This window comes from Anopheles stephensi, chromosome 2 (genome assembly GCF_013141755.1).
Source record: "Anopheles stephensi strain Indian chromosome 2, UCI_ANSTEP_V1.0, whole genome shotgun sequence".
NCBI lineage: Eukaryota > Metazoa > Arthropoda > Insecta > Diptera > Culicidae > Anopheles > Anopheles stephensi.
The window spans coordinates 44,641,687-44,664,343 of NC_050202.1; the positions used below are offsets into that span (position 1 = coordinate 44,641,687).

Genomic DNA, 22,657 nt, shown 5'->3' on the forward strand with positions numbered 1-22,657 from the left:
GAACAGTCGCTGACGATGAGTTTGCCCCTTTTTTTTCGATTTCGAAGAACGCAGCCTATCTTAAATGTTTGTACGTGATCTCGGATACGTGTACACCGAATGTGTTAAATATGCTATTATTTAGCATTTTTCATGAATAGGAACAGCTCTTCCAAATTTTAGAACGTTGTTTAAACAATATTAGTCTTACACGATGTTTTAATCACCGTTCAAGAATTATAAATACTTGCAAAATTTTTGACACTTGCGCAACCGATTGCGTTGTTAGCATTTTCTTTTTGATTAAGTTAATTGTTCCACGCGTAAAATGTACAGCATGTACCACAAGTTCACATGATTGTTCACGGTGCTTCTGGAGAGATGGAGACGCCCGGTCGTTGATGAAGCAATCTGCCAAAGTTGCGAAGAAACAATCGCAAACTCTTTATTAGCTTCTCCAGTGTGTTGTTGAAGTATTAGTATGCTGTTCCCCCGGCGGCGGCTGTATCGGTGGAACGAGAGTTGAGTTTGAAAATTAAATTTTCATGGCTCTTAATCGCGAAAAGACGCATGACTGTGTGATGATGCTGTACCGAGGGAAAGATAGACCAGTCCCTATTATGCCCGTTTTTCCTTCTGGTTCGTGTTGTACGTGCCTGCCGACGCTTTATAGATTTTGACAGAGTATTACCTATTAAACGCGAAGAAGCATGATTAGCTTTCATGCTAAACGTTTGATAGATGTTTCGTATCTCCGGGGAATTATTTTATTGGTTGCAATTATGGTACTTAAAAAAAGAACTATTAAAATATATAAATATATGGCATAAAACATAGTTTATGGTTGCAAATAGTTTTAAATTATTTTCCAATTTTAGGAACGATTACTGCCAATAAATCGTGAGGAAGATGGGCGAGTTTGCTCTCCACTTCTACAGCGAAGCACTATCGCTACATTGAGTAATTAAAAAAAAAAGCACTCAATTAATATTTAATTTTGCCCTTAGCGCCAAACGCCTTCTCTGTGAAAACATTTCCTGTAACATTCAAGCACTTTCCTTTCAGATTTGAAAAACCACCTCCAGCCATTAATGGTGCTAATTATCATCGCGTGCAAAGTGTTTCAAAAAGACGGACTACCACGAAGGGCCTGCTTTAATTGATGTTACCTTAGATTCGTCAGTACTAAGGCACACCATACTGACATCATGCAACACAGCACGGTCGAACCTGCTGTTGAGCTGTTTTCGTGCTTACAGTGAAAGTTTTCCCGCGGTAATTGAAACATGAGCAAACATTCAACAGTGTTTAATGAGAAATTTCTGGATCTCGATGTTACTTTCTACTACTACTACTATTACTACTACTGAGGTAACATCGGGGTTCGTTCACCCAGGAAGAGAAAAGTTGCATTTGTCGGTGTTATCCCCAACCAACCAACCACCGCTGAACCTGGCCTACGTGTTTGTTGAACCGTTTCTTGTCCAAGTCGGTAGCCCAACCAGCGCGAACAACTGGATTACATGCGGTCGGGCGTACGTACGTGTGCAAAGTCAAACCGAGAGAGTGCATACAATTCCAGCGTGCTTGGTGCTGGCGTTGGTGACTCTCATCCGCCTTATAACACGGTACACATTTTCGGTAGCTGTGCTAAAGAAACGTTGACGCGTTGCAGCCAGGCGAGCAACATGAAGTAGTAAAAAGCATTCGTCGTCGAGTGTTGACTATTCGCTCGGGGGCATCCACTGTCCATTATTTATAACGGCGTCCGGATCTTACCAGGCGCCTCCATCAAGCAAAAGAAATGGTGGTTTTTGTAATTTTTCACAATGAGAAACACCGAAAACAAAACAAAACAAAAAATATGCTCGTGGTTCATTCTAGATTACCTTATTGTCATCTCATTCATGTTTTTCTGCGGTCCGGCTTGCTATAAAAACCACGCCATCTGTGTGATTCTTTGCTGCAGTGTTGTTGTTCTCATATGTTCTTTAGAGACGCTACATTTGGACAAGCTATTTACTTGGGCCGGAGATTAGTGACTGATACTATCCTTCTCTACCGCATACAACCGGTACGACATTGTCGCCTGTTGCTGTTTCTCTTGCTGTTAGAAGGAAGTGTACGCCAACTTGCAAATACCGCTCGACACAAGATTTACTGAGTTTGGGTGAGAGTTGTTATGAGTTGTTGGTTTTTTCCATCACCTCCATCTCTTCGAACGGTGGTTTCCTTTGTCTGGTACCCTAACAAACCGATTCGTATGCATGTCAAACGAGAGAAAAATAAAATATACATATGTATATTCATATTACGCCGGAACATGTACACCGACGACGGCGTATCATACATGAGCGGCGGGTTATTTCTGCACAGCACGACTCCCCTGTTACCCTTTGGGTGGTTTGGTCCTTGGTAGCACACTTCCACCTTCAAAGCGCTGACAGACCTTTGTGGGACGAAATACATTTCCTTATCGATGAAAAAGGAAGTTGAAAAGTCCTGCACGTGAACGCTGCACGAGATTCAGGTGTGGGTCGGTAGGGTATGTTAGAGCCCACGTACCTTGCTAGCTTACGGTGCGCTATCGACATTTATACGTGTGCATGTGTACTTGATGTACCTACAACACCCTTGATTCATTTGTAATACTTCGTTAAAGAAACGAAAACGAAGCTGATGCGGCAGAAGAAAAAAAAGAACAAAATCCTATCGGGTTTCCTATAAATGATCGATAACAACCCCCTCCATCGGTGGACATATTCGGTTTGTCCCTTTTGGCGTGAAGTTGTTTGTGTGGTGTGCGTGTGTGCATGCTTACAAGGGAAGGTATATAAAGCAAAGCAAACAATGTTGAGTGATGAAGCACCGTGCGAGGTCGTCATTACGCAAAACAATATTTGGCCTTAGATTTTCATCTTACAAGTCGTGTCCCACTGTAGACTCTGATTTTCGGTGATGAGCATAAAGCATGGTTTGGTTCTAGTTCTGATGTAGATTTATATAGGTGACGCCGGTTTCTTCGCACGACAAGAAGGGGGTTCAAATCTCACCCAAACTGCCTCTCCGTACGCAAAACTGATAGCAAGTCCAACTACGGAAAAAACAAGTCAAAGAAGCCAGACATGGCAGGACTCAAGGCCTCTTGAAGTTTCAGAGCCGTAGAAGTAGAAGAATAAGATATTGCTTTAACAACACCAAGTTTTGTCTTTTAGTAAAGTCTAAAAACAGTTTTGTAAGAATCCTCCTGAAAAAGGATTTGCCTATTCTTATTGGTCGATCAAGACTTGAAAATGAAACATGATCTTAGATTACGTTTTACGGTAAAACGGGCTGCTTCCAAAACACCAGGCACAAAGGAGACAAACGATACGGTTGCATTATTTCCTAAACCCCTCTACTTGTAAAGAATGGCTCTTTAAAAGGTATAAGTACATCACAAGAATCCTTTCTGAGATTCTTGAAATTGACTCACTTTGTACCTTTCAACGTTATTTTATCGTGGCTCTAGTGCTCACAAAAACAACAACAAAAAGTTGTTTCTCATCCCCACGTATGATCAATACAAGGAATTATTCCGATTTCCCAGGAGATATCCTTTCTCGTCTAGCTCAAGCAGAAGCTTTCCGAAAGCACCGTAATACAATCAGCTGTTTAACCTAGCTGTACCGTAGGTTTAGCTATACTGGTCCTATGTCGGTAAAATGTCTGTCTCTGGTGGATAGCAGAAGGTACCGGGATCCCGGGATCATTGTCATCCTCGTCATTACCATTTCCCATGTCGCTGTCGGTGCTGTGTGCGCCATGTGATTGTTGGCATCACGTTGGGTCACGAAATGATCAAAATATAGGGTAAAATCACTAATTCCGTCAGCTGTGACACACACACACACACACACACACACACACACACACACACACACACACACACACACACACACACACACACACACACACACACACACACACACACACACACACACACACACACACACACACACACACCAAACTGGCAAACATCAAACGAGTATTGGAAACGATGATGGTTGGGTTCAGTTTGCTCCACGCCCGCACACTCACACACACCGTTGAGTGTACATTCATTTTGAAATCACCCTAAAAGCGTCACTCGACCCTGAAATTCCACTACCCACACCCTAACATCACAATGGGGAACGATTCCTATTAAAAATTGGTTCCTTCTTCCCAATCCTCTCGCCGTCGTGGAGCATCAGCGCTCGGTCGGTGTTGTGTTGTAATGGGTCCCAAATGGGTTACTAAAATTACTTATCCGAATTTAATTCCCCAAATATCGTAATCATTCTGGCACGTAACCGAAGTGGAGTTGCCCAAAGCGCGGGGGGGGAGGGGGAAGTTTGTTGTGGCGTAAGAGCTCCGCAAGACACAGACACGCGCTCAAGCCTTCCGAATTGACCCGAACCCTCGTTGGTGTGGTGTGGTGTGTCCTTACCGCCGTCATCGTCACCCGCGTGACGTAGAGTAAGGTGACGAAGTGAGGTCGGTGTAAAACTCTGATGCCTTCGCACTCGAGTCAAACGTTCTTTTGTTGTCGATTATTATTCTCGCCCGCGTGTCACTGTAGTGGTAGCGTGTAAGGGTGTGGATGGCGCACACCAAGGAACCGGTACGATGGATGTGTGCGAATCCGGGTACTTCAATACTACCCGTGATAAGAACCACTACTGTCGGTCGGTCGGTCGGTGTAGTGTCGTGTACGGTGCACGAGCCTGAAGAACACTCTGGCTGAGCTCCTGAAGCTCTGGGGAAAAAAGCGTCGCGGGGACCTACGGTGGTGGGTAGCGATGGGTTTTGGTCTAGCAGAAGGCGAAGTACATATGTTCTGTTCTGGCAGTCATTTTCTCGCAAACAAACACAGCAACTGTCGAGTTCATCGAGTTTGTGAAGGATAATAAAACCCGGAAAAAGGAAGGAAGGCAAGTGGAGCAGGAGCGTCTTTGCCAGCATATTCTGTCGGTCCAACGGCGGGCAGGGCTCTGGGTGCTCTTCTACATAGAGCGTTTCATTATTCGCGCCCGGCTCGGCGAGCTGTGAGACGCAGGTCGTCTCCCCAGCAGCAGCGTGTGTGTTCGGTTCGGCAGCCGCCACGATCGGGTTTTTTTGTGGCCGGCGGCTAGTGGTGCTTTTTTGCCGAGTGTTGTGCAGTCAGTGTCGGGTTACAGATTCGGATGGTTCCGTTTTTGCCGTGTGGGCGCGCTAGGTCGGGCTTTAGTGTGTGGATTAAGAGGATGCGCTAAGCTCCGTTTGTTGGAACTATATCCGCTTGTGTCCAGTGTGCCAAGTGCAATTCTTTCCGGCCGGATTTGATAAAACCGCTGCCGCCACCGATCCAACATCAGCGTCAGGTGGGTGTGAGCGCTTAAGTGTCAATCGTATGATTATCCGCAGCGGAATTTCTGCTTCGATGGGTGCAACAAACGGAGATCATCAATACAGAGGAGTGTAGTGGGGAGTACTTCTTTTTCCATTAGACTATGATTATGTGATGTACGAGCCCGCGACATGTTTGTGACGGCCATGGCTGACTGTTTATTGTTAGTGATTGTCCAGCCGGACAGGTTCGGCCATTCCGCTACCGCAATGTGGTAGCGGTAATAAACTGAGCACAACGAAACTACGGCCGTAACTACGAAATCGAGCCCTCGTGTTCGCCGCGAAGGCTGGGCGCTGGAAATGGTTTATCGATCGCACACGGAACCATAAATGCAGCAACCGCCGTTGTACGTGGAGAAAATAAAAAAATATCCTCCCGGTGGACAGTGGAAGGATTACGCTTGAAGTTGGTCGTATCGTGTGCACTACTGATGATGATGATGCCATTAGCATAGCCCTGGGCATTGTGAAACTGGGAGGCCACCACTATCGGAACGGGGAAAATCATTTGGAAGATAAGCGAACCACCCCCTTTTCGGGGTAGGTTTCCACGAAGCAGCAGTGTTGCGGTGTACTCGGTGTGTCATGGAAATAATCCCACTGATAACGCGATGAAATAATAGGGCGTACTCTGCTGCAGACGCGGGTATTATATGGATTCATGTGCTCCAATACACGCCCGGGATATGGTACCAAGCTGAGCTGCAGTTGGGTTTGTTGTGAATTTATTGTATTGTATGGTGTTTCGGGCGTTAATTTAGCCGAGTTGGAATTAAAAAGTTTCTGAAGAGGATTACTACGTCAACGATAATGATTCATTCGAGTATCTTACGCATGTGTGTATTTTTCCACGTTAGTCTAAATGTGTTTATTTAAATGAAAACGTTAACAGATATTTAATCGATACTTCATGTACGTAAAGTTCTGTTAAGCGGCATGCCGGAAGAACCGGCCATGTTGTAATTGGTATGAAATCGCCCACCTGTACAACTCTGGTCAAGCGTTTCTAAAACACAATTCTGACAAAAATTTGATCCGATGTGCTTCAAATTCCATCAATCTGTGTTAAGGACGTACCACCACCTACCTTTGCTACGCTAACTCTAGTTTAAAAATGTTGACAATAACAGTCGTTTGACGTAATACGCTTAGAATCAAGGGGGGAAGCATCTGCAATGTCAGCTGTTATTAATTTTCCAACACCTCTAACCTTTGCACCACGAACCAAGATAACCTGTGTCGCTGTTTCTGTACAGTTGACTTTTCAACATAAATTCCTTATTTGACACCGTCTGTCACATTTCCCAGCGTAGTGTTCTATTTTGTGAAAGGAACAAAGGCAAAACACCCCGGACAGTATCTATCCTATCTATGCCCACCATCACCAGCCAGCCAGGCTGGCCCACTTCTTCATACTTCCTTACGAATCTTCAAGTTCTCGACCATCTTCACCACCGTTCCCCTACACTATTTCGCTTATCTTTGGCCACTGGTCGTCTTGAACAGGAGGACTTTAAAATGATCATTCTTGGCTGCTCTATCGGAGCTTCACTCTACGGAACACCCACACAACGCATATACATTGGAGCAGCTGGAAAAGAACGGCTTTATCCCGACGATCGCTCACCACGCTTGAGTGGAGCGTGATTTTGTTGAAGCGCTCGTCCGATGTGTCCGACGAGCGAGATCTCGTCGGTGGGTATAGGAAGGCAGTGGTAGTAGTTGGAGGTGGTTTTGAAGTGCGCCTTTGTGTGTGCGCGCGCCTCGCCTGAACGGCTAAAATAAAAACAACAGGATGAAAAATCGCTTCCAGTCAGCATAAGTGAACTTGATTAATTGATGAAGATAAGCACGGGAAAGCAAAATACGGCTAAGTAGTAGCGTAGCCGCCCCCAAACTCCCGAGAATTTCAAAAGAAGAACGGAGGTGGAAAACGGGCAGTTCTGCGAAGGAGAGAATGCCGGAAAATTACGCCGGATGTCTTCCCTTCGCCCGACGTGTTAGATCTTGTTATGGGGATTTGGCGTAAGAAGGAAAGTTTTTTTTTTCTTCACTTTCTTGCTTCTAGTTTCCTCATAGGTAGTGTGGTTCGAAGGTGGTATGGCTCTCGGCGCACAGTACTATTCGATGCCGGAATTCCGGTAGCAGGTGCTGCTGCTGCATCGTTGGTGTGAGTGTGTTCTTCGATGGTCTCATACGCAAAATGACGTCAGCGATTGGGTGCTCACAGGCTTGCGCGTGTTCCATTTCGAGATACGGCACGCTGACGTCCGTACAACCAAGGATACAATCGCTAACGCCGAACGCCGGCCGCACACACGGTGATGATACACATCCCACCACAATGTGCCAATTCTAATGAATCTCGTAATGCTTACTGTAAACAAAAGCTGCTGCCCGAATTGTAGCGGTGGCGGTGCAGAGCGAGTGAAGCGGACCAACCAATAATGCATCGTTCGTCCGTGAACCTTTTTCGTTCCGTGTTGCTCTCAGTCCACGCGATGGAGACGCCTGGTGCTGCAGATGTGTTCGTATCACGTAAACAAACATTTCCCTTCGAACGTGTTCTTCGCTTCGATGAAGAAGGTGGGAAAATGTCTTGATTCCCCATCGGCAGAGTATCATTCTGGGGTGAGCAGCAGTTTGTCGGTTGCGATCGAACCTAATTATGAAGCTTCTCGGTAGCGGTGTCCGTCGTATTAGACGCGTAAACTGTTCTGATGCTGTAGAGCTTCAATCAAGTGATTACAATTCAATTCTTGCAGCCAGATTTTAGACATTGTTAGTAACTGCAAATGTAACATGCTGTTATGGTTCTTCGTGGGACTTTTCTGTTCCCGCTGTCTGTCCGTAACCAGCACAGGTTGTTCACCGTAGCGTATTAGCTTCAGCAAGGGCAACTTTAATGGCTTTCACAAAGAACAATAAATGCTGCCCCAGACAGGAAGGTTTGTGAGCAGCAACAAAAACTTTACTGTCCTTTGCTGACCTTTGGCGGGAGTTGCCGGAGAACCTCGAGCAGGGTTAACTTTCTCACGTATCCCAATAACATCGTAAAGTAAAGTAGCTTCTGATTGTGCACCATGTGCTGTTTTTGTTTACGTGTACGTGTATGTGTGGTTGCTTGCGTATGTTAGGCGTATCTCCCTTACAAGAAGATAATAGCCAAGGGCCATCCCTGGTGGCGCCATCCTATCGACCAATCTTGAAGATTGTTTCGCTTTTTTTCTTCTTTCTTCCCCCTTCAAAAACACACGATAAAATTAAGGCACACAAAATAAACTCAATCATTCCTCGCCCGGGTTGGGACAACCTGTGGTGTAGTAATGTGTTTTTCCTGCTCCCAGCTGTTGTTGCCTGCTGGCTGGACGCCGTATCTCGGGGAACGCAAACGCTCGCTAACGTTAAGGACGAGGAGGACGTGGGGGTCTGATCTTTTCGCCGTACGTCGTCTCACATGACGTCTACTGTCCTTGGATTCGGTCCCCGGATTACCATTATCGGTCATGCCGATGTTCGTGCGAAAAGCTTTTAATAAATGTTATAGGATTTAACGAAGACGCTACCGTGGGCCAACCTTCCGTGCCGACGTATTCGAACGTATTTTCTTGGTATTTGAACGTTATATGCGTCGAAAGATGTGTCATCCTCTGTGTTTTTTTATCGTTGGGAAGAATCAGAGGATCACAGTGAATGAATTGTCGTATGGGGTGAGCCAAGGGATTACTGGACGCGAGGTACCGATATGTTGCCCACTGTGGTGCACGCTACGGTGAACTTTATTTGTGTGTTGTTTTTCTGGGAATAAGTGAAGGTGTGGGGTTCTTAGACATGTGTTCCGTTTTTTCGACCAATTCAAAGGCTTTAAAGACATTCAAAAGGCATACGCTCAACCGTGAAACATTCTTTTATGCGCATTTATCCAGGTATATGTGTGGAGTTAGATATATGTACCGAACCAGGGCACATTGTGATCGCTTATCGCTTATCAGATGTGTGATGATGTTTTCACTAGCTTTATTGAAATATTCAATTCTCCTTTATACATTATATAAACCTTTATACCTTGATACATTATACACGTTTTCTCTACAATAAAACTACAACTCTAACATACCTTTAACGCTCTCAGAACATCCTAATGATGTTGTAATGACGCTTCTCGATTTCTGTTTATGCGTTGTTGCACGGAAAGAGTTAAAACGCAGCATCAGCAGCTGCTGTAGCCGTACGCGCACTTATCGCTCCATTACCTACCATGAGGAAAGGGTTTGATATTGATTTTCGAGGTCACGACCAGTGCGGTTCCGGAGTAGGTACTGGAGAACGGAGAGAGTATTTAATTATGAACATATGTAGTAATTAGCATACGCACAAAGTGGTAGGACCAACGCTGCCAGCTTCGTTTGGGAAGACCTGGTAAGAAAAGCGACGTGAGACGGGTTTGTTTATCGTTTATGCGTGTACAAACTTCACGCATACACCCAAGGCACGGTTTGCTTATGAACGATTAGACCTTGTTTGGTGTGGTTGTTATTGGTGAAACATCTAGCGCCAACTAGTACTACGCCTTCAATTAAGTCATGTTAAGCTGGATTTTGCTGCTACACAACAACGTTGCACTTGTGACAGGGAGCAAAATTGGACAACATTTTTGAATGATGTAGAAATAATTATGCAAATTATAACTATAGTGGGTGTTTCAAAAATCGTTTCTGAATGGTGCTCTAGTGATGTATTTGAATTATTGCACAAGCTAATTGATTTTCCTTCCGTATTCTCGTTTGCAGGTTCGATCATGTTTCACGTGCGCCGCCGACCCGCGGATTCGCAGCCGCGAAGACGGAAAAAGAAACCGCTGGGCGTATCGAACGGTGGAAATAACATTGGCGGTGACCGGGAGGGTCCGATGCTGATCGAGATCACGCACAGCGGCGACGGTGGGCGGCGCGTGAAGCTAGGCAGCGAACCGATCGAGGTCGGTTCGGCCAACACTAATGCCCTGCAGCTGTTCGGTCCCTCGATACAGGCACGCCACTGTTTAATATCGATGCATGACGGAGTCTGCACCGTGACGCCCCTGCACGCAGATGGTACGACATTTGTCAACGGTCACCACATCCAGCAGCCGACGATACTGCACGTAAGTATATCATCAGTGTTAATGTCTTTATCGGCAAGTTTTAGAGTGATGCAATTTTCAAGGAGAATTTTTGTATGCATTTAAAAAATAGCGCAACTTCGGATCTGGGTTATATATACATAATATTCTTAAACGTCTGGACGGATACTGTGAAAAGGGATATTTATTCGCTACCTAACGTCTTCCAACCAGTTCATTTTGTGAATATGCTTATGATGAAATGGGTATATCACCTTGGTAGTCACTTGATCAGGAATGCGAGAAACCACCGAATCATTTATTTACTAGAACAACTTTAGAGGTAACTTAAAGGGGTATTCATAAAAGATCAAAGTTTTGGTAAGTTAGTCCAGGAATGAATGTTTATAATTAAAGCTCTGTGCTGTCACAGATATCCTCACACTATGGTTTCCCCCTTGCTTTTCACCGCAAATTTCAGCTGCATTTAAACAGTCATGCAACAATGTTGGGTGACCTGGATCTTTTCCACATTAAACGATTTCGTCTTTCTTCAGAAGTGAAAAGCTGTTGTAAAATTTAAAGCATTTGTAATTGATGGACTGGCTGGGTGTGCCTCACCATTTCCAAATCTTATACTACAACCAAAACATCAGTTGCAGTTCCTATACTGAGCCATAGTTACTTCGAATCAATTCATATTATGTACATTAAAGTTGTGATATTAAATACGATGGACAGTCGATTGAATCGTTCGATCATCTATTAAAAAAAATTTTGCAAATCAGCCTTTTATTTTAAATTATTTGTCAGTTGAGTTATAAGTTGTAATTAATTTACAAGCTCAAGTACAATTTCTTCCATGACTTTTATCTTCAAATCTGTTACTTTAAACATCTTCTGTAAGGTACCATCTTCAGAAATCCCTTTATAAACATTCTAAAGGTGTATTATAATCCTGGGCCAATGATTACAACGATTTGCTCGGTTTAGAATGTTAAATACAACTTCTTTTCATCGGTCGTCAATGGTGTGCGGTGATGAATGATTACACGGTTGAACCGGCGGGGGAGGATTTCGTTCAACCGATGCCATATTAAATACACATCAGCGATTTAATTTACATTAAACATCATCAACCAAAATCCGAGTTCAGTTTCTTCGCCCGGGCGGGTACTCCATCCTTTTCTAGGGTCCATAATGCTAGATGATCCCCGGATCAGGATCGAGAATAAATCATTGATGAAATCGATGTTCCCAAAGCGTCCGGTGATGGGACGGAACGACGGTGTTTGCGAGCGTTTGTACGGAGAAGGGAATGCGTTCCCAGGGTGTGCAGTTCCTTCTGCTACTAATCCTACCTTTTCGTTACTGAACGACCAAACCGTGAACGACGTGCGGTGTGATGCAGTGATCGAGTACCGAACCCTCAGCTTTCCCGCTCTGCTGGAAATTGTGCGATTGGATGGAATATTATCTATCGCTTAAGCGTTTCACGTCGCATGTGGGACCATTCGGACGGATTTCGCCGGTAGAGCAGAAAAGAAAAATACGAACGTGGTACCATTTTAGTCTGTCCGTTGTTCCACCAGTAGTATTATTTGATAGGGATTACCTATCTTCTTCTTTGGGTTTTGGTAACTCAGAGCAAAGGCGCGGGGTTCTCCCTCCCGCTCTGATTGAATATTCCAATCCCAATGCCGCTCCGTTCTCGAAAGCATCGGCTAGACGATGTGCGAACGTTTGTGAAACGTTCCAAGACCGACGGCATGTCTTCTCACGCTGGTGAATCTTCTGTGCCTGTTGGTTGACGGGGTCTACGAGCGTTAAATAATTTATATCGATGATTATGGTTCAGCGAAGCGATGGCGAAGAATGGCTTACCTTACTCACCCTCCATTTTTCGATTTCAGACTGAAGTAGTAACCGGGGCCTTTTCCATTTCGTATGGAGTGTGGACACGAGTGGAACGGGATCAAAGTTTAAGCGAATGGACACACAATGTATAGCAGTACATTTTCAAGCTGTTATCAGTTTTCTCAAGAAACCGTTCCGTTGGAAGATTTGATTGAGTTATATATTTGATCGGTAATTTTAATACAAACAAACCGAAACTCGCTGAAAAGGAATGTTTGTGTGTGATGATAACATGTTCTAGAGTGGTTTAATGCACCTCTCTCTCTCTCTCACGTGCTGTGCATCAGGTTTGAACCATGTTAGAAATAGATGGAAACATTGACCTATATTTCTGTGTGTATATTTCGATGGCGCGAGCGAACCCAAAGTGCAGCTCACCATCAGCGACTGGGAAGGTTGTAGATTTCGATGCACTATTTTTAAACAACCAGAACCTAAAGACACTCCTGCACCCTATACGGCAGGTTGGTGACATGCACATGCGGCGAAAAAAAAAAGTTTATCATATGCTTCTATCTACAGTGTGCTTTCTGGGTCGTTACCGCAGGTTACAAAAGTTGGAAAAAGAGCGTTCTACAGTGATGTTTCCAGTGATGCACCAAAAATAAATCTTGCAATAATGGGAGATGTTGTATCCAACCTTTTAAGGTCCAACTGTATAGTCTTCTAGCTATTCTGGAAACTTAAATTTAATTTTTACATTGTTTTAAATGTACACTAGACCGATTTTTTTGTTTTCCCGGTCGTGTGTACTTCTTAACGATCTTTGAAAACCCAAATCCCGGAGCTGAAAAGTTTCGAAACTCCATCATGAAGATGACAACCGCTTGAACCTCCACACCCAACACACAGATGACCACAATCCAGTTGAACCGCAAAGCGGGAAATGGCGTCCGTCAGAATAAAAAATTAAGAACCGATCAAAATGGTCAAAAAGGGTTGAAAAAGGTTGCACATTGTATGAAATTGTGGTTATACTAAATTACAAAAAGATATTGGCCCTTTTACGTTTTTTTCATCACTCCTTCCCTGTGCTGTTTTTTCAATGACGGTGAAAACTTGCAGGATAAATAGCGAAATGTGTTTCAAGTGTCTTTTCGACTCTGACCGAAAAAGGGATAACCAATTTTCTCTCTCTCTCTCTCTCTCTCTCTCTCTCTCTCTCTCTCTCTCTCTCTCTCTTCAATCTTCACCACTTGTGCTCCAAGTGCGGTAACTGCCGGAGATTGTGCAAAAAAAAATCTTAAAATGTGAAAGAAGGTTAAATGTCGTAACGTCCTTCGGGTTGGTCGAGTAGTAGCAGCAAAACGCTCCGTAGTCAGCCGACCGAAGTAAACCAATTTGATGCTACTACCGACCAGATCGTCCTTCAGGAGTTTTTTGTTGCCTCACTTTTATGTTTTGGTTCAATGTCTTTTCGATTAGTCGCCCAACGAAGCAGCAGAGTCCAGAAGAACCGAGTAATCATTTGATGGTTCTCGGGGTTTTCTCCTTACTCGCCAACCGGGGGAGCCATAAGCGGTATTGTTGCATGGCCATGCGACGATACGGCTTTGATTCGGTTTCCAGTTGATGAAGAAAACTTTCAACCCCAGAACCGACCGAGAGTGCGTCAAGCTAGAAGCTCGTTCTAATGCCTAGAAACACGACCGCCAAGCGTGCGGTCGAGGTTGCCGTTGGATGGCCAACCTGGGCTGATGATGATTAATAGTTTGCAATTTGCTATTGCAGCTTTTCCGGCCTGCTGTCTGTGCATTGGTGGAACGCGTGTTCCAGGTAAAGGTAAATGGACGCCGTTCTTCTCCGCACTAACGCAGAGCCACCTAAAAGCGAACCGGGTGGAAAATGAACCAAAATGGAAAAAGGGATTAAATTTAAGCTAGCGGAATGTTCTGCTAGTTGCATTACGGTTTGGTAGTCATCGGACGGGCGAGGAGCAGAAATGTACAACTTCTCGTTCTCGTTTGCGGAAGTAGATCGCTCGACGAGCGTCACCTGGGACCTTAATTAAAAATTCTTGCCCGCAAGAAGTGGTAACGCGCCGTGTAGTCCTCGAAACGAATGGATTATTTCTATTGGACTGGGAGCGCCATAACACAGCAAAAATGAAGACCAATAGGATTACAACTCCCGTGTTTTAGCAATTAGATTTTGAACCCATATTTTGCAATGGAAGAATAGTTTACCGAGTTTTTGAATGTGATGATATTTTAAATTGTATGCTTGATTTAAGCGATGGTCGATGGTCCTATTCCATGTTTTGCGCTCTTCAGTACTAAGATATCCCGAACTTAGTTCATCGTGAACGTGAACATTGAACATTACAATGCAATAGATCGCAGACATTAACAGCTACGCTTATGACATCAATAGTATCCCTTTGATCGAAATTAAGTCGATAACACGAAATATGTTCGTTGACTCTCGTTGTCAGAGGGTCCTCATTGGTGCCGAAAACCGAAAGTTTAGTATATAGCATCGATGGAGTTTTCGAAAAGGCCGTCTACGAAAAGACACTGATATGCATTACAACGAACTGACAATGACCTAACAACCTGTCAGGATCTGCCGGACATGAAATTGCTTATCAGTCCTAGCTACGGGGTAACTATCTAGATGGGATTCGATATCTGGTCATGCCTCTTCCAAACACTTTTTCATCCATTTTTGGCGATAATTTAGCAATTCTTAAAAAATGTTCTCGCATTTAAAAATTGCAATAATGCGGATGAGCGAAACCGATAGTCGTCTACCATGTCCGATCGTGCAGGTTAAACATTGGATTTATGTCTTTCTGCCTGTGACTGGGGATAACGAGAAAAGCATTATGGCCGTAAAACCAAATCGCTTTTAATTTTGATCCTCGATTTGCTCATTCCTCTCTCTTTCTCCATACAAACCACTCTTCCCACTGTGGCTTAGAACGTCTCGAATCTGTGCGGTTACTTTTCAGCACACTTTTTGCGGTTTTTATAGCTCCCCTATCACACACTTTAGGAAGGTTTGTTTCACCTAAAATATTTAATCTTATTGCATTACCCACTATACATACCAGACGCGTCACTACGGCGCAGGAAGCATCCCTCGCCGAAAGCTTTTCGGGGGGCGGTTTGTTGTGAAGAAAGCCTTCATTGATGGTCTCGGTGTGTTCTTGTTTGTTTTTTTTTCCAGAATGGTTCCGTGGTCATGTTTGGCCGGGTTGCATCGTATCGTTTCGTCGACTCACCCTCGGATGGGCGATATAATCTGGCACTGTCTCAATCCCAGCTGGATTCGGCCTGTTTGTACGAAAGGTAAGTTCTGTCGTAAAGTTGGATGGTTTCTAATTAGCTGCTCTGCAAAATGTACAATATGGCGTCAGCGAGTGTGTGTCTGTGTGTGTGTCACCGGTCGTTAATTCATCCAATGTATAACGCTACTAGCTATATTTGTTTTTGGAGTACAAGCTGCTCACTGTGTGTCCTGTTTATTGTTTGTCATGCTTGTGTTTTAATTAAATGATGTAGAATATTCGAATACACATACCGCTTTAAGCACACTCGCTCAGTTTAATTAAATGCACGCATATCCTTATTGTTCAGTGTTCTGTTTTATACATACAACATACTCTCCAGTGACATCATCATTTTGTTAGCTAAAGTACATAATTTTATCTGTTATTTTGTATGTCCTTAATTAATGATTTTCATTCTTATTTTTTCGTTTTATGTGTTCTGTTGTTCTGTTCATTGGTATGCTAAACGACTGCATCCCTGGTATATGTTGTGATTATCAATGTTCTCACTTGTTTCGAACGTATCATATTGTGTTTCGTTTGGCATACATCATATACGCTTCGCTCCCAATATTCAATGCTTTTGAAACGCACACAACAACACACTTCACCGGTATTCGCGCGGATATCATACACATTTTGATTTTGAATGCATTTTGCACCAACACCTTGCGTATGATGCATTGCGATGCATGTTGCAAAAAAAAAAAAAACTGTCTACGACGACGATCACCAGTCGATCGCCGACCTCGCCAACATCCTGGAACGACGAAGAGAGCCGTCCGATCAGCCCGATCAGTTCGGTACAGATGGCAGGTGGTGGTAAGATGTCGGCCGGAAGCAACGTCGGTGGTGGTAGCTTTCTCGATGGTCCTGTGCCGTCGACCAGTGGCGAAAATGCATCCTCGCAACAACAGCCGAATGTTTTCGCCAAAACGTCATCGTTCGAGATGCAATCGACGTCCGGTGGTTCCCAACCAGCACAGCAAACCCATCCCCACATGCACCATCATCACCATCACCATCCGAGCGGCCTGCTCGTGACCGCATTAGACGGGCCGGATGTGATGGGGGCAGACGATACGGCCAGCTATAAAGGAGGACAGGCTGGCAATAACGATCACAATGAGAGCGAACAGCAGCAGCAACAGCACCTTCCGAGCAGTGGAGGAGGACCTTTCGGGGCTGGAAATGGAGGTGAAACTGAAACGAAATCTATTTCCAGCTTCAAATCAATTGGATCAACGAGCGACAGGTACTGTATATCTCCACCACACCACCCGCCGATGTTGCAATGCAACAGGAATGTGTTACTCATACATCGAACGGTGCAGACTATTTCATCCTTCATGCTTTTCGCTTTAAAATCACCCGCAAAATTGTTTGAATGATTTTCGTTTTGTGTTGTGACTGCTTTTTGAAGATGCAATATTTCTACGACCCTTACTACAGCAAATAAACACCTCTATTGCTTTCCTACTTCAACCGTCCTCTACGTGCACATTCTGAAGCATATTTTATGTTTCGTTATTTCCAGCAGGACGAATACGTTCCCCAAACTGCAACCATCGCACGCAGCCACATCGATTTCGGGCGAACCCGGTGGACAGGAACCCATTCTGCCGGCCGTGCTAGAGTTTCCGGAGCAAAACCAGGAACCATTTCTGCAATCCGTCATCAGCGAACTGGATGTGAATTCGCCCAACTTCAAACTGGCACCGGTCTACACACTCTACCTGTGCGCTCGGTACCGTGCCTCCACGCACTATCGTCCCGATTTGCAGCCAACTGAGCGGGCCCACAAGCTGACAGTATTTCTGCATCACGTTGCCAATCTAATCCAGAACGTTGTCCAGGAACAGTACACCGATGCCAAAATTCTGTCCTTCTGGATGGCGAACAGTTCCGAGTTTCTGCACTTTCTCAAATCGGACCGACACATTTCGGCGTTCAGCGTGCAGGCCCAGGAAGTGCTGGCGGAAAGTGTACAAACAGCTTTCCGGAATCTAGTATCGATATTTCACGTCGAGCTGTCGCAGACGCTGAATCAGTTCCTGTCGGAAAACATCGATCACGACTCGGCTGCCGGGCTGGTGTTGTCGGTGCTCGGCTCGGCGATGGCTTTGCTACGCCGGTGCCGCGTGAATGCTGCACTCACGATTCAACTGTTTTCGCAGTTATTCCACTACATCAATGTGGTGTGCTTTAACAAGGTAAGCTAAATGTTTAGCGAGTATATTTGGGCAAAGCAAAATGAAGAGAAATTGTTCATCAAGCATTGCGTATACAAGTTTGCTCACTAAAAATGTTGAGTAGTGACAGGTTAGAGCATATCCTGTGATGCTCTATGGTGAAGTATATCTGAAGTAACTTTACACAATGTTTCATGCGTGTGTTGAGTTTTTGTTCCACTTTCCCCTAATTATTTGTATCCTGTCTTTCTAGTTCGTCACTACTTCACACATGTGCACCAGCGCATGGGGAAAAGCCTTAAGCGAACGCCTATCGCTCCTGGAACTGTGGGCAGAAAAGCAAGGCCTAGAGTTGGCGGCCGACTGTCACCTAGCGAAAATAAATCAGTGTGCCCAATTTCTGCAAGCCCCCAAAACATCCGTGTCCGACGTGCAACAGTTGGCGTGTTCCTGCTTTCGGCTAAACTCGCTCCAGATGGCTGCCCTGCTGTCACAGGAAACCATTCCCCGTAATCTGATCGATACTGCGGTGCGGATGGCCGAATCAGTTGCCGATGAGCTAAGCCGTGCGGATGGGCGTGAGATACGGCTTGAAGAATCGCCGGAGCTACCGCTTGCACTGCTTCTACCCGACGACGGTTTCAGCTGCGACGTCGTTCGGGGCATTCCGGCCGGTTTGGTAGACTTCCTAAATCCGTTCCAAATGGCGGGCTGGTGCCGATTAGCATCCCAACCGACAAGCATAGGCCTGTGGACGGTGTACATGCATCAGTTCAATCATGGTCGCTCGCCGAGTGTGATGTCGAGCAAGCTACCGCAGCCCGAAGTGCAGATTATAAAGCTGCACAAAAACGCGAACGGAATGGGACTGTCTATCGTGGCGGCCAAAGGAGCCGGACAGGAGCGGCTCGGTATCTACATCAAGTCGGTGGTTGGTGGCGGTGCGGCCGATTTAGACGGGCGGCTTCAGGCAGGCGATCAACTGCTGGAAGTGGACGGTCAAAGCTTGATCGGTATTACTCAAGAACGAGCGGCGGATCATTTGGTGCGTACCGGACCAGTTGTAACGTTGAAAGTAGCCAAGCAAGGTGCCATCTATCACGGATTAGCCACACTTCTCCAGCAGCCAAGCCCCGTTATTCAGCGAGGTAAGTCAATTGTTACTGTTGCTAGTAAAAATAGTAGCTGTTGTTTGGATACCAATCATTGCGCCGCGTTAATGTTAACAATCGTTCGAAGCATTGCGGCGTAATGATGAGTATTGAAATAGTAATTTAAGAGCTAACATTAATCTATAAATATGCGTATAATTAGTATGCTCTTATCGCTCGATAATTGTTATCCCTATTTCCACACATTCTATCATTGCTGCTCTGGAAAATACTCTGTTCGGGGTTACGTACATGGGCACATGCAAACAACAAACGTGTATGCCATCTCTGCTACAATTGTGTATGGTAAAACTTTGTGTACTTTTCGATATTTGTTTTCTATTGTTTTTGCGTTACAAACCAACCCACGTAGAGATGGAAAACGAATTCAACTGCAATGTGTATGATAACGATGGCAATCATCGCTATCATTTTGGACGTTCGAACGAAAGCCTCAATTTCTACGGATCCGGTGGTGGAAGCCATCAATCCCGACGCGGTTCGTTGCGTTGTCCCCTGTCCTCTGTGATGATGAACCACACCTACTCTACTCCTTACTTAACCCAAAACGATGCAGCGTACCGGCGAATGTCCAATCCGGACATTAGCCAGCGTCGCTACAGCTTATCACTCTCGCACGAAGACATTTTGTCGAACGATCAGCTACAGCAGATCCATTTCGATCCGCGCTATCGGGATTGTCGATCGAGCAACAGTCTGAACAGTATCTACTATAACCAACAACGCAGCAGAAGCAATAGTCTAAACAGTATTGGGCGTATCGGGGCCAGTATTATGAAGCCCGCGCGCTACGACACACCACCGTCGATCTACGTCGAGGATTACGATACGCGAAGCAATAGCCACAGTAGTCGGGAGATGATAAAAATCGAAGAAACTGCTGAGCCGGAAACGCCCGTCGTCGAGGAACGGAGGCCATCGTGCGTGTTCGAGATACGCATCGAAGCACCGTCGACGGAATCGAATCTTTCCTTCGTGGCGGACGTTAATCTCGACGACATACCGTTCATCGACGAGGACGACGCAGATGAGGAGGACGCACCGGGGTCTAGGAGCCGTGGTTCGGGCAGTTACGGTACAAACGTTTCCACCCAAACGGCTCCTTCCGTGGTAGTTAATTCACCATCTATGGGCGCCGTTAGCGATGCAACCGGAGCGCCCAACCACAGCAATTTCACCAGCAATATCACGTCGACACCCAGTGGAGGAAATCTACCCAGCATTATGATCAACACAGCGAGTAGGCGAGGTAGCAATGCATCGTGTCGTAAAACGGTTAGTTTCGACATAATTAACGATCATCACCATCATCATCATCCTTACGATGATGATGAGCATGGCGACAGAGCGAAAGGGCGACAATCTAATGTCGAGCCTGTTACGACGGACGTGGTGAATAGTGATACATTTTCTACTGCTGTGCCATTAGCTTCAAGGGTATCCAATCGGTTGAATAATAACCAAATTCTTATAGACAATAGTGGACCGTCTTATGCGGCACATGGCGCAACTGCCACGGTGGACGCTACCTATCCAGCCAATCTTAGCACATACAGCGGAATTACCGTTGCGAAAGGATCAAGTGAGATTGCTTGCGGCGACGTGGAGAGTAACAATAATAATGGTCAACAGCAGCGTGAAGATGATCCGCAAAAATCGATAGTGATGGCAACCACCGGTGGCGGCGAGGGCGGCGTCACCGAACTTAGAACGCAACAAGAACGACCAATTGACACAATTAGGGATTACGTTGTTCGCCACTTCAGTGGTACGGCCAATGTCAATGTCAATAATAACTACTATTGCAGCAATACCGTCGATAGGCGACAACGAAACATTCAATTAGATAGTGATGAAAGTAGTAGCGGCCTGCGTCCGCAGGACACTTTGTACCATGGCGCGACGCGGCAAGGAGACAGAATAGTAGATAACAAAATGGAGGAAACGCATTTTGCAACCGATAGCAATAACGCACCTAGTGCCACGTTGGTGGAAGATAACGATCACTGTAGTCTGTTGAGAAACATACACTTGCTCAAAGCCGACGGTGCGTTTGTTGGAGCGGAGAACAACGACGATGGCAACAGTGGGGGCAACGGCGACAACAACGACCCTCATCACCAGCGCCATCATCATCAGCAGCATCATCATCTTCATCATCCGGGGCCTGGTGGTGCGAAAGGTACGGCGAGACAGCTTGTTCATTTCTTTCGAAACATGCTACGTTAAACGCGCGCGCGCGACGGGTCAATTTTTGGGACTCCATCCTCAGAATCCGAGTGTCCCGCATAACTCAAATACGTTTCGTACGTTCAGTTCTCGGGAACAAGTGTGTGTGTGCGTATGTCTCCGTTTCACCTTGGTGCTGGAGCGGATATGGTTTGGTGCCGCGGTGATGCTTCTTTTGTTCCTCTGTATTTTTTCCTGCAGTTGGAAACAGATAAAGGTAACTCTGCCCTACATTAAAGCATTCGTTCGTGACAGAAAACGGGATCGTTCGCTATCCAATCGTCACATACACGGCAACGTATTCAGCCAAACTTTCGTCCTCGACCGCGCGCGGACACTTCCTATCTGCTTTGCCTTAAAGTAAGTGAAGTCACCGCGAACTGTATTTATGCATTGTTGGTGGCTGTTTTGACTTGGATGCTGTGTTTTGTTTTTCATATACTTGCACCCGTTAAATATTCTCAGTTTTGTATCAGAATGATTCTTTGTTCCTAATTAAATTACATGTTTCCTTGTGTGTATGTGTCCAGCCGTCATTATACTTCTCCTGGAAACGTTGTTCATTGTCTTTTAATCAATATCTCCATTTTTGTATTGTATTGCGTATCGTGAGCTAAAAAACTTCCATTTACGTTACAATACCGCCGAGTAATTGCGGGTCATGTTTTAGGCAAACTTATTACACAGTTACTTGCATATTATGCGCCTTTTATCCTTCTACAATGTGGCACGCCTTTGCTACTTTGCATTTGTTTTGTTTGCATGCTATGTTTTAACTATTCCGAATGATCTCTCTCAAACTGCAAACGATATGACACATGCATCCACAAAAGCATCGGCCTTGCAAAATCAATATCCACTGATTACGCGTGGTATATGTGTGTTAATAGCACCCTGACATGTTTGGTGAGGACATACTAAACAAAAACGTACTGCAATATGGACCCCCCAACCCTTTTCGCTCGCTGGCCACCCACCTGCTGGCCACCTTGTGTATGATTTCATTGCGTTCTGTAATCCATCACCCCCAAGGGAGCCAATCAAGTTACCGTACACACTGCATTAATGTCTATTCTACCTCAGATGTAATATCCCTTTCTGTCCCGTCTGTGTTACCACCGCAAACACCGTTGATTATCTCGCGTACATCCCTCTCGTACGAATAGCGATAATGTGTATTGTATTATCTATGTATTATGTATGTTGTTACTCTTCAATGTCCATTGCTCTTACACACACATACAAGCGTTACATCCGGATCTCTCGTTTTCGATTAAAAGCAAATTGCATCACACACTTTGTAACATTTTACCACAATTCATTCAAAATCGATAACTTTTTCAGTAAGAATTCCCCCTCCAAAATCACGATCAGCTGTGTA

General features: G+C 45.1%; 1 protein-coding gene across 12 annotated transcripts in view; it reads left to right on the top strand.

The window, feature by feature from the left end:
• The window catches only part of LOC118505300 (afadin), a 59,076-nt gene that overhangs the window by 28,701 nt on the left and 7,718 nt on the right, over window positions 1-22,657 (top strand). For 7 of the 12 annotated variants that reach the window (XM_036040914.1, XM_036040912.1, XM_036040909.1 and 4 more), the window contains 5 exons: window positions 10,182-10,534; window positions 15,581-15,702; window positions 16,420-16,938; window positions 17,221-17,896; window positions 18,129-19,023. In XM_036040914.1, coding sequence (XP_035896807.1) covers window positions 10,182-10,534; window positions 15,581-15,702; window positions 16,420-16,938; window positions 17,221-17,896; window positions 18,129-19,023 — 2,565 coding nt within the window. Of the gene's footprint in view, window positions 1-5,183; window positions 5,364-10,181; window positions 10,535-15,580; window positions 15,703-16,419; window positions 16,939-17,220; window positions 17,897-18,128; window positions 19,024-22,657 lie in introns of those variants that run through there. The other 5 variants (XM_036040917.1, XM_036040918.1, XM_036040920.1 and 2 more) reach the window with 4 other exon arrangements.